Consider the following 16,685-nt stretch of genomic DNA (forward strand, 5'->3'; position numbering starts at 1 on the left):
TCTAAAGTCTGGAGGGATTACACAGTGTAGTAACCAAAACCTACAAAACCAGGGCAATCTGCACTCATAACAAGATCATCTGCCTTTCAGGTCAACGAGAAAGACATTACTAGACATTTTCTGAAGATGCTGACATTCGTATCTGCAGCTTTACATCACTAAATCACCATCACCTGTCTTTCCTGAACGTAGTCTAAGCTTCACATACATCAGAACAGTTAAATAACTGATAACTCAGAAATGTGACATGCAATTTTATTTCCCATTTGCATGTCCTAGGCTAGAATATATTCTGAATACTCTCCCAAAATTGTGTCTGTGTTGTTCTGTATTTCATAGCCATAAAGAATTACAGACTTCAAAATCTATAGCTTAGTTAGATGGCTTACTTCCAAACAAGCCTGAAGCTTAGACTTTAAAGATTAATTGCTTTGTTTTCAACATTCTGTAATTTATCTCACTGATATATATTCACTTCTGTTTCAAGAAAAAAAAAAAGAGGGTGGGATGTGGGGTAAATGCTGTGAGAAATAAAGCACAGAACTACATTTAAAAATGAAGAGACCAGCACAATGAAAAGATATATATATATATTTTGGGGGGGCTGTGACCTTCCATGTGCAGCAAAATGAATTGTGTCTAGGCACGAATGCAAAGCAACAAGAACCTAGTTCATTTCAAGAATTTTTAAAAGGAGTTACATTATCAGAGAACAAGATTTATATTTCTTTCTCAAAATCTCCTTATTCTGAATATAAGGAGTAGATAAAGGAAAGGGAAGAATACAAGAAACAGTAAGACATAAAACAACTAATTGGCAGGCCAGAGCCACCAGATTAGAGCTGTGATGTGATCATACATTTAACAGATCTAATACCTAAGTACAATTGCAAGTAAAAGCCCTATTTCTTACGATGGCATCTCTCATAATGGGGCTTATCTAACGTCACAACAAGTCACTTATCCACCATATTTGAAAAGCTGTGGCAGTCCAGTGACTAGAAAAAGAAGAAGATAACCCCTATTTTTAAAAGGGAAAAAAGAATACTTGAGGAACTACAGGCCAGCCAGTCTCACCTCTGTACTTAGCAAGATCACGGTGCAGATGATCCACAAGGCACAGGGAAAACAGAGAGGTGACCAGAGGCAGCCAGGAAAGCATCACCAAAGGCAAAACGTGATTGACAAACTCAGTAGCCTTTACATCAGGATTACAGCATTAGCGGAAAAGAGCAAAGGATGAGGCCCACCTGGACTGCAAAGCATGCAATGCTTTGCACCACACAACATCCTTCTCTCTAAAACGGACAGATGAGGATTCGATGGACATGCTGCCTGGTGGAAAAGGAATTGACTGGATGGCCGAATTCAAGGTGTTGTGGCCAAAGGCTTCACGTCCAGGTTGAGTGGGATCAGTGATGAGCAGCATTCCTTGGAGGTCTGTACTGACTGGTATTGTTTGACATCTCTGTCAGTGACACGGACAGTGGGACTGAGTGCACTCTGGACGACGTCAAGCTGAGTGGTGCAATTGATATGCCCGAAGGAAGGCATGCCATTGTGAGGGATCTCAACAGACTTGAGAGATAGAGAGAGATAGGTCTGTACGAACATGCTGCTCAACAAGACCAAGTGCAAAGCCCTGCACCTGGGTTGGTACAGTTCCAAGCACAAATACAAGCTGGACAGTGAGGAGGAGTTGGAGGTTTTTGAGATGAAGAACAGAATTGTCTTCTGGAGAACCCATGGATGCCTTATCCCTGGAAGTGTTCAAGGTCAGGTTCAATGCAGCTTTTTGGCAACCTGATCTAGTGGAATGTAATCACTGCTCATAGCAAGACGGTTGGAATTAGATGACTGTTAAGGTCCTTTCCAACATAGACCATTCTATGATTCTACGAATCATGTCATTTTACTAACAAAACTTCTCTCTACAGGAGGTCAGATGGGAACCACTAAAGGTATTCACACCAGAACTGTATGCTCGATAGCAGAGGGCTCAGCTATACTAAGATAATCCTATGCTGAGTTAAGAAGAAATAGTATCCTTAGAATGTCAGGAAAGTCATCATAAGCACCTGACTCAAAGGGCTTTGAAGCCAAATAAGACAGATTTAAAAATCCAAAAAATTAACTTCATGAGTATTGTTAGAACTACTCATACGAAGTAGTTTGTGCTCACATAATCTGATAGACTTGATATTTTGTCTTTTTTTTTTTTTTTAATAAGCCTGAAGTTCCATATGGTAACCAATACACATTCAGTATTTAAATAACCTAAAGGGAAGATATGAAAACAGATGGAGGCAAAAAAAATATTATGGCTTCTGTTTGTGTTGCAACAAAGCAAGATTTGCTGGCTTGATGGCTGTTTGCTTCGTTACTGATGCTAGAGTTATGGAAGTGTGTGTATATATTGATGGAATGAGGGAAGCTGACAGGCTAAAGGGAAAGTAGCCTAGACTTGAGGTTTAGAAGAAACAGTCACAAAAGAAGAAAACTATGTGGCTTCATCTGCTATTTAGAGAGCCAAAAAGTGTTGCACAAGATGCACACTGGGCATTCTGGGAAGAATCTTCAGGTATCTAAGGAAGCAGTATTTCCAAACTTTTATTGGAAAACACAAACTACTTCAGCTAATCAAACATTCTCTCTATTGTTTTGAAGTGATAAAATCTACCTTGGCAAATTCAGGTTTGTTCAAGATTTTTTTTTTTTCTCCATGTCATCTTTTAGAAAAATAACACAAGGAGTGTTAGATAAGTAGGTAAATAGCATCAGACATATCTGACACTTCAGATATCCAACAAAGTTTTCTCACCAATGTGAAAGTGCATACACTTCATCTCAGCATGCTTTTTGTTTGTTTTTCATCTGGGAGATTTTTGGCTTGCTCTATCTCTCCTAAGCTAGTTTCAAAGGGAAACACATATGAAAATTGCAACTTTTAAATTGAACCAGAGGAAATGATCAGCAATCTGTGGACTCTTAATAGATCACTGAGCCATAAGGAAAATGTATTTATGATCAGGCTTTGTCTACACCTGGCTCACTATACCATTGTCTTATTATAACACTATCACCCTATATTATATCTACTTTGTTTAAAATAAATTAATTCTATTACTTGCTACAGTTTATCTTCATAAAGTGACCGAGCTTCTGTACAGGATACTAGTGCATTTTAACAGCACAGAATACTCTCACCTATTTTCTACCACTGCAGCTCTTCTTTATTTTCTTAAAGTATTGAGTGGGAATAGGAATAAAACAGCTCCTAGCTCAGTATGTTTCCTTTGTAGCTAACACATTTTTAACCTGCTGATATAATTATTAAGTATTTGCCAAGAAACTGAACACTTTGATAAACGTGCAAAGACAATAAAATGCTCTTCAAAAACACCTTGGGCAAACAGGAAAATAATCTAAGTAAATGCAAAAGTTCCTGGAAAGGGCAGGGGTGGGAGGAGTACAGCATACCGCAAAAGCTACTTTCTACATAGGAACAGTCACATGCAGGTGGAAAGAAGAAGCGTCACCTTGGTCAGCAAGTGAGAAGGCTTTCCTGCAATGTTTCTCAGAAGGAGGGAGGTTTCCCTGTCCAAATAGGAGTGCTTGTTCAGAAAGAAAGAGAAAGAACACAGGTCAAAAGTAGTCAGTAATTTTATAGCATATTGACTACAGAAGATAAGCAGAGTTTAAGGGGAAAAAAACAACACAACGCACCTGCATCTTCTGTTCTTTTCTCTCCCATAAAAATGTGAACATTCCCAAATAATACAAACCTAACACTCATATAAAAGCAGTCACGCTAAGAGGACACAAGTTTAATCAACTTTCTCTGAACAAAAGTTCACGGAATAGAATTAAGAGCTTTGCTTACCTGCTACTGGTTTCTTTTCTGCAAGAAACGACTTATTTTTAAAGAACATTCAGAACAAAAACATTCATTTGTCAAAAATCCTGTACAGTCCTGTAAAACTGAAAATTCTGCTTCTGCTGTACAAAGTTACTAAAAGCTGGTCACATGGAGGCAAGGAACTGGTTCCATGCCTTCTATGCTGACTATTACTTTAAAAGATGTCACCATAAATAATCTAAACTTTACTGACAATTAAGCTTTTTTTCCCCACCTTTTTTTTTTTTTTTTTTGTAAAAAATAATGCAAGTTTTTCAGAAAATACACTTTAAACTGTACAAAAAGGAAACAAAACAAGCAGCAACCTGTAAGGAATGTTTCTTAAACATAGAAATTGAAGAATAACAGAGTTAGAGGGATCATCATCTGCATCTATTACAGAACAGCAAAATCATCAGCTCAGTCTACAGAATTTCAATCACAAGTCTGCTGAGGAAATCAGATTGATACGTGGTATTAAACAAGAATATTGAATGTATCTCACGTACCACCACTACACTGCAAATTTCCTCCCTTGTGGCTGCATGTCTCAGCTGTTACTACCATGTTGATTGATTTTACCATGTAGAGAGAGACAAGTTCAAGCAATTCTTTCAAAGACTTTCTGGATGGATTTCTAATCACCGATCACAATCTCTGACAAGTTGCATCACTTTTTCTTAATGAATTGTGCAGTAGGGTAAAAAGAACATTACAGTGCACATTCACAACCTCTTTCCTAGGGTTTAGTATAAGGAATATCTATTTAAAAGCAAATACCATTTCCCAGAAAATACTTATCCAACAGAGAAGCTTAAGGGAGATAATTTAACCTTTGTCCTATCACTGTTCCTTTTGGCTGTTCCCATCTTATATTGAAGAACAGCACCATATTTATCCAGTAATAAGTTTTTATTCTATTCTAAAACTGCTTTGCTAGACTTGCAACAAAATATGAAAACAGATAACCACAGTAAAATTATTTGGCTGTTAAGAATAATGGTCCTTCATAAGAACAAGTATTGCCAATAAAATGCGTAGTCTGAGCTGGAGAGAAACACGTAGAGTCATGCACATGCATCTTTTGACAACGTCTTGACAAATTCCTTACTTCTATGTAACACATTTCTACAGTACTCCAGATAACCAAAAGTTAGAATGATTAGATGGAGTAAAGCAAACCAGCTGAGTTCTGAGATATTACACAGCTTGGCTAAACACGTGCATATCACTTCAAATGTTTGATCTACATAAACCCAGAGAAAAAAAAATTAGTTCATGCAGTAAGCAGACAGGCATTATAAACAAAGTTTCCTTTAAAAAAAAAAAATTAGAGGATGTTTCATTTTGGAACAATGTGCTATTCCTTTACAACTGCAATTGTAAAATATTTTGTCTATTTTAGAGGATGGACCAGATCAAATGCCAGAGGGGAACTGATGCTGCCTTTTAATACAGGCTTCCCAGGAATACTCCATTGTTCAGAGGTGGATAAATATTCTGTCCAAAGGAGGGCAACAAAGCTGGTGAGGGGTCTGGAACACAGGCCATATGAGGAGAGGCTGAAGGAGCTGGGAATGTTCAGCCTGGAGAAGAGGAGGCTCAGGGGAGACCTCACTGCTCTCTATAACTTCCTGAAGGGAGGTTGTAGTGAGCTGGGGGTCGGCCTCTTCTCTCGTGTCATCAGTGATAGGACCAGAGGGAATGGCTTCAAGCTACGGCAGGGGAGATTCAGGCTGGACATGAGGAAGTATTACTTTTCAGAAAGGGTGGTCAGGCACTGCAATGGACTGCCCAGGAAGGTGGTGGAGTCACCGAGCCTGGGGGTGTTCAAGGAAAGACTGGATGTTGTGTTGAGGGACATGGTTTAGTGGGAGCTATTGGGAATAAGTGAACGGTTGGACTGGGTGATCTTTTAGGTCCTTTCCAACCTTGGTGATCCTGTGATTCTGCTATAACGCCATAAGATAATATGACTACACTGAACCACGATGAGGATCTAAATGGCTCATTCCTCCTCCCTACTCCTAAAGTTCAAATTTAAATCAAAGTTCTGACAACATAAATGCCTAATTTCTATAAATAATCTACTTTTCCGTCCAAAGTACTTTCCCTGACAAACAAATAACACCAATAAAATCTACGAAAACAAAGCCAAAACTTGAATTACTACTTGAGAGACCTTCTTGGTCATCCACTGTGAAACCCATCCAGTGTCCTTCCACCTGCTCCCACCGCAACATTGGGATCTCATGTCCTGGCACAAAGTTGTCTCTCTCCCAGCACAATTTAATAGTAACTCATATCTAGTTAAACCAGCTGGTGGCACTCTTGTGCCACTAATTTGAATTTAATTGATGACAGCTAAGAAACACAATAAGACTTTTTTTAAAAAGCCTACCTCTTTCTCCAGGAACCAAACTTAAATAAGGAAAATACAGAATGCAGTGAGCAGTGTCTGATAAAAACCTCTATGCTCACAAAACTTTCTTAAAAAGGAAACTACCACAGTTTATTACTACATCGGTATATTGAATTCTTTAGATAATCAGCAGAAACAGCTAGAATACACTATTTTTAAAACAGAACTCAAGAATTGTATTTTATTTTTTTGTATATACACATACACACTTTTTTTTAAACGTTGTCCCAAAAAGAGTACAAAGAGGGGAAGGGAGAACCAAATTTTTTCTTTGCAAATTCTTTGAGATTGTGTTTTCGTGTGGGACATATAAGAACACACATTACAAAGTGATTAATATATAACTTAAAGATTTAATTTCATGCCTTCCTTTGCAATGGACTGCCAGGAACAATTATGCTTCCAAAGAAAAGAAAAAAACTTTTAAGTGTATTTCAAGTAGGCTCCTCTAATTAACTAGAAAACAGGTAATGATCAACTTCAGATCGAGAAAGTCTAACTTTAACAATGTACTTAGTGTGCTATCATGGTACCAGAGGATTCAAATGAAGTTATTAATGTGATTTTTTATATTACAGGCAAATTGATACAAATGCCAACAAACTGAAACTATACATAGATGTGACAGTAACTTACAGGAGTCATTTCAGCTTCCTCTTCTGAAGAGTTAATGGGATGCTTGGACTGATTAATGGAATGTCCCACAGAGAGAGAGTAAAAAAGCAGGAAAATGAGGAGGAAAAAATGCAAAAGGAAAAGAGGGGAAAAGAAAGGGGAAGAAAAGAAAGCCTTTATTCTCAGTCAGGAAAGGGAATAAAAAAGCGATGACAATTAATGAAATTAAAGGAAACCAAACTACATTTAAAAATTGCAGTGTCCCTTATGCCAATTTCTTACAAATGATCAATGACTTCAATCAGCCATGACTCAAAGACGAGATTCAGGTTTTTTCTCATCCTATTGGAAAGGAAAGAGATTGGATGCAAGGAAGAGTGGAAATCATCATTAACTTAAGATAAAACACTGCAGTAAAACATTTGTAGACACACACAAACAAATCCAGGTAGTCCTTGTCCAAGGAGAATGCTAAATAACAGCTGTGTGTTAAAATCTCTAAATAAAACAACACAACAGCCTGTCACTTCATATAACTTCATATACTTTCTGCATCAATTTCTTCATACTAGGAAGTAACATAAATATGCTTTAGTGACAATTAGTAGACATAACAAGAAAAAGTGGATACAGATTTACCTCTTCTTCAGCTGGATATACTACTCTAGACCCAAGCACCCTCATACCATTATTTATTTAAAAAATAAATGAAAGCATTTTTCTATTTCCCTAATTTTTTTTCTTAAGAGTAAAGGTTGCAGTGTCTTAGGATAGGATATATGTGTCTCCTAAAAGTGAGTGCCTAAAGTGTCTAAAGATTTCCAGTGTGGCACTCAATGCTTACCCCTTTTTATCAAAGGTACAGATATTTATTTCAGGCACATTAATTTTGCTAACTTAGTTACCAAGTTAGGGATTGATAGATACAGAAATGAAAAGGAAGTTGCAGTTTATTCTTATCAAAACGCCAGAAAAAGAATACATATGCTTAGAATGATAGAATCATTAAGGCTGGAAAAGGTCACTAAGATCATCTGGTCTTACCATCACTTCGAAACTAATGTTGCACCATTAGAGAGCAGAATTGTCTGACATTTCCATACATACAACGTATTTTCAGCTCTTTAAACACATTCTGCCAAGCTATAACCAAGAAATTTTCCATGATGGTTTACTATTAAAGGATAGTTACTATTAATTCCTTCAAAACAGAATTATTTTTAAGGCTTTAATACCTTTGTATGCCTGACCATGAGATGGATTGTAGTCAATGACATCCTCAAAGACCATTACTCTGCTGGTCCGTGGGAACTTAACTAAATTTTTCTGAGCAGGAGCCTTCAGAATTAAAACTGTAATCTACAAAGCCTTACTGAAGCCTAGTCCATCACAACTAAAAACCTCAAGGCTGAATTCTTTCATACGGCACTGCCCAGTCTTTCAATTGAGCTGCAAACAACTAACCATGAACAAAAGATTGGCCAAGTTCAGGAATGCATGGGCCACTGTTGGGAGAGTACCAAAAACTGCAGAATATTCTTACAACTGCAATGCCTGGCTGCTGCAGAGCGTATTGGAGCCAGACACTGGAAGTGACAATCCAGAACTATTACTCTGCACTCCCAAGTGGCCAGCCCTCCTGGAACTTGTGCAACTCCATCTCACAACAGGCAATTGGAATTTCCTAACTCCAAATGTTCAGTTTAGAAGCTGGTTTTTTTTGCTGTTGTTGTCTTGTTTTTGTTTTTGTTTTTTTTTTCCTCTGAACTGTATCAGGAGTAAAAAAAAATGAAATAAAATCTAATCTACAGCACATATTGCTTAACTATTATGGATCCTTATAACTTTACGTTAGTTCTGACTATTACAGCATAATCCTACTGAAATATGCTGCAATTTAAGAAACAAGTCTGCAGACATTCCACATCAAGAAACTGCTGAACTATGCGCAGGAGAAGCACTATTTGTTCATCTATGTGCCTCTCAAGAGAGAGAGCAGACATTATAAAGGTTTCTTGTTGTACACAAACTCCTTGGGAAACACAGGAGGACAGAGAGAAAGGATTGTAAATGCTGGTAAACAGTTCAATTTTAGTTTCACTACCAGCGAAGAACTTTAAGGCAGAACTGCTTCAAGAGTCAGTTCTAACCTTCCTCAACCATAAGCTCATGCACCTCTCATGTGGTCAACAGCAATTTTGACCACATCATCCAAGAGATCAGGGAACAACTTATGCAGAAGGATTATTTTTCAGGGAGACCACGAGCTGATACAAATCACTGGGCAGCTGCACAAACACTAGTGCCAACACAAGGTGGGGCAAGACTATCTAACTCAGCAACAGCACGAATCGAAATGAGCATAAACTGAACATGAAATCCCAAATAAAATATGTCTGCTGGAAAGAGGTTTCAAGCAGTGGAATTTTCCCAAAAGAAAAAACATAGGAGGGAAAAAAAAAATAAGGTGAAATGTAGCTTCATGGAAAATAGTCATCTGTCCTGTCCAAAAAGAGATGTTTACTTAAACGGAACACTGAAAGGAAGGATAAAAGCCCACAAACTTTACTACAATTGACTGATGAAGGACTGCTTTAATTACAGGAAGAATTATGAAGACATCACCCCATGGATGATTTTATTTACAACACAAGAAAACAAGACAAAGCAGTTAAGAAACCCAAGGAATGTGTAGCTTTTTTGTTTGTTTGTTTGTTTTTACACTATGCAGTAACATTTGCTTATCTTCCATGTTTGTTGACAACTAAACTATACCTCAGTTCTAAAAAAACTTATTATAGACATCAAGTCATCAAAAATTCCATCACTAGAAGACAATGGATAGGCATAGCTGGGGAGATGTTCACCCTTTCAATTAGGAGGGTACAGGACATATGCAAAAAAAAAAAAAAAAAAAAAAAAAAAATCTGAAAACAATTAAATGATAAGAACTCACTAATATGGATGCTCTAAAACCTAGAAGAACTTTTAAGAACATGAGATTAAGTAAAATGTTCAACATAAAGAAATGTAATCAAGGCTGTAAGTCTGGTTAATTAAAAACAAAATGTATGCAATTCTATTCACAGGCAGTCATCATTATACCATTAGGGACTGAACACCAACCAGCATGCACAATACTGACGCAGCTAGAAGATCACTTCTCAGCTGTTTCATCAGAACACAGTCTTACTCTGTGGGTTCAAACTCCTTTGCTAATATGACAAACCCTAGCTTTTGTCCTATATCGTAACAGTATGTGAAACTGAAGCAAACTGCATAAATTCCTTTCTCCTCTTAGATTTTAATGCCCCACAGTTGACTGCTGTGTTCTCAATTTTTGTCATCTGTTCCAAATTTGATTTTTGGCAATCTGAATTAAAGACAAACAAGTCATCTGTTGCATATTTCCTACAGATGTGATATTTCTGTTCCCTAGTCTAATTATAAGTTAAAAAAAAAAAAAAAAAAAAAAAAGAATTTATCTTTGTTTCAAGTAGACTGGTATATCTACAAAAAAAAAAAAAAAACATACAGTTTCAAAAGCTCCACTAAATCACAGCTTGTAGTTTCCAGTGAATGTACTGCTCTACAACAGAAATAGAGTACAACTCCAACCAGCGTTTTTGACAAAATTTGGTACCATCATAGTGCAAGCATGAGAATTTCCAAACCCAGGTCTATTGGCTTCTTCTGAGATGTATGTTGACTACGTATACTTTGTCACTGATCAGGTTTTTCTTCCTCTTGTAGATTAATCAATTAAGAGTTCTAGCCTCCAATCAAGCATTTTCTCAGCTTGTCTGTACTAACGTTCTATTTTTTTCTTAGTAAACTCTGCCACAAAAACAAGGATCTCTCTAAAACACTATGGAATCTAAATGAAGTCAATGAGATCTATTAAAAAAAAAAGTTTCTGAGGCAGTACCTGGTTTAAACTGCCTTCCACAACTGACAGAAGTCAATGATGGTGATTTCTCTAAGCAATGCATGTGAAGACGAAAAAGGAGAAGCTAAAAGGATAACAAAGACCACAGGACTGCAGATAAGAGCATCCCTTTAGCAATATTCATCAAAACAGCACACATACACCATCCTCCACAGAAGCTGGTAACTAGAAAGTGGAGAATGATGAAGCTTGAACTATGTGCCTTCATCTTAAGAAGTCACAAGAGCTGCACCTGAGAAACTATCAAGCATCTGCTATCTTCAGAAGAAGATAAAGGAAGAAAGAATGAGAATATTAAAGGCAAATTTTTACTGATAAAGCACTACTTTTCTGGAGACAAACAAAGGGCTACCATGAAAGTTTCTGTGCAAATCAACAGGCAGCAGAGGCAGCTGATTCGGTAGTCCAAAGAAGACTCCAATACCACAGAACAACACAGAAGAACAATGTTTAGGTATAAACAATGCCTTTTGTTTTCAGTGTTGTGGTTTTAGCTACGACAGAGTTAATTTTCTTCATAAACACTCATCTATGGTGCTGTGTTTTGCGTTGTTGATGGTGTTGAGAAAATGCTGTTTTTGCTGAGCAGAACTAAGGACTTCACAGCTTGTCATGCTGCCCTGACAGCAAGGAACTTGGAGTGCACAAAAAACTGGGAGGGGACAGAACTACAACAGCTGACCTACACTAACCAAAGGGATATCCCATACCACTTGGCACCATGCTCAGCAATAAAAGCTGGGGTACAGAATGAGGAAGAGAGGGACGTTTGAAGTGACAATGCTTGCCTTCCCAATAACTGCACACAGTGAGCTCTGTGACTGAACACCCACCAACTGATGGAAACTAGCAAATGAATTCCCTTTTTTGCCTTCACACATTGTTTTTGTTTTTACTTAGCAAACTGTCTTTAACTCAATCCATGAGTTCTTTCATTTTTACCTTTCTAATTTTCACCCCTATTCCACCCAGCAAGAATGGGCAGCAACTGAGTGGTCAGGAGCCGCCTGCCAGGGTTAAACCTGATGATGGTAACAAAATAACCTATAACTGAAAGTTTTGTGCTGATAGCAACTTTGCTAGCCAGCTGCATCAAAGTACACAATTATACTATTCCTTTTCCTGTTCCTTCTGGGTAAGAAATTTTTAAGCTTAATCATGAGTGTCAGGAAAATTTGACTAGAAATCTCAGAAGGTAAATATATTCTTCCTCCTTTTACACTAACCAGCTTCCTGCTACAATTTCATGAGTCTCCTCCTACATGGAAAACATTGCACAAGTTCTAAATTTGCAGCCTGATGAAATCATGAAATCAACCTGATACACCGATCACACAACCAAGACCTACCAATGCAAAGATAATGCTTATATCCTTATTTCTCTTTCACTTATTTTAATTTGACAAACAAAAAATCCACACAATTTTAGCCACATTTTTGTGAAATACAACACTTTTAGTGATCACACAGAAAACATGGCCCACAATACTCTGTTATGGTTAGAAAAGCTTCTGTACTCCTTTGTGTGGAAACTAAAATAACCCATATGAGAATCAAGGCAAAATGGCTGTGAAACACAAACTTTGTTTTTCCTTATATCCATTCCAAATTTTCTACTTTATCCCACAGGAGTTTCTGGCCAATACAGATTATGGTCTTCTCCAACCTTGGTGATTCTGTGATTCTATATGGGAAATACTGTGATAGGTGGATGATTGGACTGGATGATCTTGGAGGTCTTTTCCAACCTTGATGATTCTATGATTTATATAAATGTACAATCAGCTAAATTATTATTACGTCAAATTAGAAGTTATCTTTGTGTGCAAGTCAGGATCTCTAGTTATGCCAATTGGGTTACAAAGAACTATATCATGTTCGGAGGGAGGTGGTGAGGGATGCTGTACTGAGTCAGACCAGATAGCAGACTTCAAACTTATCTGTGATGCCTTCATTAAGCATATGCAGGACAGTAACCATGACTGATCATGAACAGGCCTTTTTTTAAAAAAAAAAATCATCAGACGTCTTGCTAGCTATACAAGCAGGATCAACACAGTTCTCTATTCTTTCTCCACTACTTCTTTCTCCTTTTGATCTACCACAGCTCACTGCAAAAAGAGAATTTCTGGTAGCAGGGGTACAGAAGGAATGGAGGGCAGAAACAATTAGTACTGGAAGGTGAAGGGGACAAGTTACTCATGCAGCCATCGCTTCCTCTTCCTTATTCTTGCTACTGCTACACTCATTCAGTTCTACATTCATGTAAAATATCTGATAAGCAGAAATTAACATTTAAAGTGGATGCCACTCATTATAGATTTACGAACATGGAAGATGAAAAGCAACCTACCAATTTAAAAAGAATACAGTTGGAGCATGGATTTGGGAAGTAGTTTTGTGGAAAACAATTTCAACTGAGTAAAAACTGCAGGGGACAGAGCATTGAGAAGGTGGAAGCAACTTTTCTCACTCAGCAATGCTGAGTGATAAGAGCACAAGTGCAGACAGACAACACTTAGTACCACCAACAAAAAAATCTTGAGACTACAGAAGAAGTCTTCGAAGTCATTAACATTCACAGTATCCAAATAGGTAACATTAAGAATCATTAAGAAAGGAAAAAACAAATAATTACGGCTACAAATAAAACTGATTTTAGACAATTCAAGGAATTTCAGTCAACTCCCCTGGAAGCAGCACACACAAATTCAGGACATTGTGAACCAACAAGGATTGTCCTGGTGAACAGGATCATTGAGAATCACTATTTGTCATGATGCTTCTGCATTTTCCATAACATGAAGTCCATACATGACAGACTGCCAGGACAAGTAAGAATGCAAGTGCCATTCCTACTGCTCAGTCAAGAAGATTTGAAGAATCCATTACCACGAACAGATGTACTCCCTCTAGCTCTTGCCTACACACTCCCCCCCTTCCCCCCCCCCCCCCCCCCTAAGTATCTGCACACATCAGCAATCCTCCCTCATTCCCTCTCATTTTTGGTGGCTATAGAACTGCAGATCTTTACATAATATCCATCACTATTATTGGTCAGAAAGGGTGCCAGACTATCCATGACTTTAGTCATGCCAGTGCATGGTCGTTCCTTCACAGCATTTCCCTACATTTCCAGGCCAAGAGGCTCAAACACATTGCAGAACTATTTTCCAAGATAGAACACTGAAGTTAGTAACTACAAAGCTTAATTTTCTTTTTCAGGCAAGCACTTCCTCCTGTCAGAAGTCCTCTATTTTACTTATGTTATTCCCTTCCTCTAGTGATTCCTATAAAACTAAGTTGTGGAAGACAATTTCTATTATTATTATTTTTAAATTATTATTATTTATTTTTAAGTCCTTACACTGCCTGGAGAGGACAGAGTGGATCAGTCAAAAGGGTAGAGCTGCCAAGTCACTGACTCTTTGACAAGAACCATAGCAGCAAAGAATTGTAAAGGTCAGCTCAAGACCAGAAAGGCCACAAGGAAGACAGGCAAAAAGAAAAGAGCAAACTTAAAGTATTTGGTGGGAATAACAAATTAAAAATGCATCTGCTAAAGCCATGAAGTATAGCTTCTTCCAGTTTCTCCGTAATAATAATAATAATAATAAAAACCAAGTGGTTTTAGTGTTTTGCTGGTTTTCTTTTCCCCCACATTGGCAGCAGGTCCTCTCCCAAAGCTACTCCCTCGGGTTGAATGATGTCCTCCCATTAGAAACAGTACAACCGAATCAACTATGTGGGTGAGAGGACAGAATTCAGTCTTACAAGGGAAGAATGTTTCAGTTCACAACCTAAACATGAAGATTAATAGAGTCCTAAGCAATAGTTTTCAGCCACTAAATGAACAAAAGAAAAAACTCCCTTGTTGATGCCCAGTGATTCTACCAACCCAGTGATTCTACAAACCCAAATCCTTGGGTTTCTGGCCCACTTTTAACACTACTTTGACTGAAAAACCACCACCACTGAATCTGCCAAAACTCCAAACAAATTTTATTTAGCCAGATCACCAGCACTGAGACAAGAAAAACATCCTCACACTAGAAGTCCCATCAAGTAAGAGCTTTTATATTGAGTAGTTAAATATAAATTCTAAAGCTTGCTGTAAAATCTCTCAGAGATAAATACTTTCCTCAGACTACTGAAATTAAGATGACAGCTCAGACAGTGTGGAACAAAGCAACACTGTTGATCACTAGAAAGGTTTTCGCTCTCAAGTAGAGAGCAGAATTTGGCTCTCAAATTAACACCACTTTCTGGTTACCTCCCTCGAAGGAGTCATTCTTAGCGGCTTATCTGAGCAAAGAAACAATTGCCACATTCTTCCGAGAAGCAATCACCGAGTTTACAAAGACAGCTCTCAAATGCCTCTAAAGCTTGTGGGGGGGTGGAGGGAGGGGGAAGTGTTGAGCCTCTAAGTCAATGACTAAAAGAGTTCAGAAAGCAACTGAGAAAGCAACTGCAACACTTGAAGCAATATGGATTAGCTTCCTGTGAAGACAAACTTCTGGAACCGTGCCTATTGATTCAACAACATCCAGTCACACAGGCGGAGCAAGTGGTTTGCTGATCGTTCATTCCATGCAAAGAATTGAAAAATGGGAGGCTGGAAGGGTAACCTTATTGATGCCTCAGCATATCACTTCTTAAAAAAGAGAGGCTGATATCTAGATTGCTACCTGCAAAAATCAACTAACAAGAACAGCTTAAATTTTTAATAAGTGAAATAAAGATTTTTTATACCATGCAACTCACTGAAGAGAGGAACTCAAGAAATAGAAAAGTCATTTTAGCTCGAGGAGAGTGCATTATCATACGAAGTTAATCATTAAAAGAGATATCTCCATGACTGTCAGCATGACTGTCAGGGATCCAAAAGAAAAGTAAGCCTTATATCACAGAAACAAGATGACTGACAAATGAAAACCAATACAATCAGACTGTCACAAGCTGGGCTCTAATCTACAGCAATATTGAAAAGGTTTGCATTTCAACTTTCGAAAGAGAAAAGAACACATTTCTATCTACCTCTGTTTTTCTACACTCAATACAAATCCAAAAATAACAGAAAATACTGATAATCAGCTTTTTCTGTAAGAAGCTGTAACACATTTCTCACCATTTCAAATAAAAATTTGAAGTATCACCTTGATGAGTTATCATGAAACTGATAAGTCTGCATCACTCACTCTTTGCATCAGCTGAAATTTTGGTGCAGATGTATAAAGACGTGGTTTAAGTGCAATTCATTCAAATTAGTGTTTATTATTGATTTGGTGAACTTAGCTTGTTCCACTTGTCTTTTTGGTAGAGAGAAAACTGAAAGTGAACATTTGTTTCAGTACAGCTGTCTTTTGACTAATAAGTCAGGTTTTTGTTTCTCCTTAAATTCTGAAATTCAATGGAAAATGTTCCATTTCTCATGTAACACACCAGCACTTCTCAAACATTTCTCAAACTTACTCTGCTTTTACTGAGGAAAAAAAAATTGCTGTCTGATTATTATTAACCAATGCACACGAACAAACCTCTAATTTGGTACTGCTCTACCATGAACCAATTGGTTTCCTGTGTTGGGCATTGTTTGGAAGAGTTCTCCTTGCCACACATTTAAGAGGAATATTAAGAAGTGGTGAACTGTTGTTACAGCTCCAGACAGACATTCACAGTATGCGTCACACATGCAGTAATCTGAGCATACAGTAACATAACTGTAGTAATGTCCTTCAACTTTTCATTCCCTTTTTCAAAGCTGTATACTTCTTAGATTTAAATTTAAAAGCAGCATATAG

At 37.6% G+C, this 16,685-nt stretch overlaps 1 protein-coding gene and 1 long non-coding RNA gene across 8 annotated transcripts in view; both read right to left on the reverse strand.

Moving 5' to 3' along the window:
- Positions 1 to 16,685, reverse strand: part of LOC128076716 (uncharacterized) — a 496,481-nt gene that overhangs the window by 30,009 nt on the left and 449,787 nt on the right. The gene's annotated exons all lie outside the window — the stretch shown is intronic.
- RAPH1 (Ras association (RalGDS/AF-6) and pleckstrin homology domains 1) overlaps positions 1 to 16,685 on the reverse strand; it is an 81,326-nt gene that overhangs the window by 24,265 nt on the left and 40,376 nt on the right. For 4 of the 6 annotated variants that reach the window (XM_052674680.1, XM_052674681.1, XM_052674679.1 and 1 more), the window contains one exon: positions 3,540 to 3,614. The exons of 1 other annotated variant lie outside the window; for it this stretch is intronic. In XM_052674680.1, coding sequence (XP_052530640.1) covers positions 3,540 to 3,614 — 75 coding nt within the window. Of the gene's footprint in view, positions 1 to 3,539; positions 3,615 to 6,956; positions 6,981 to 16,685 lie in introns of those variants that run through there. One more of the 6 variants, XM_052674684.1, reaches the window with a different exon arrangement.

Source organism: Tympanuchus pallidicinctus, unplaced genomic scaffold (genome assembly GCF_026119805.1).
Source record: "Tympanuchus pallidicinctus isolate F22 unplaced genomic scaffold, pur_lepc_1.0 scaffold15, whole genome shotgun sequence".
NCBI lineage: Eukaryota > Metazoa > Chordata > Aves > Galliformes > Phasianidae > Tympanuchus > Tympanuchus pallidicinctus.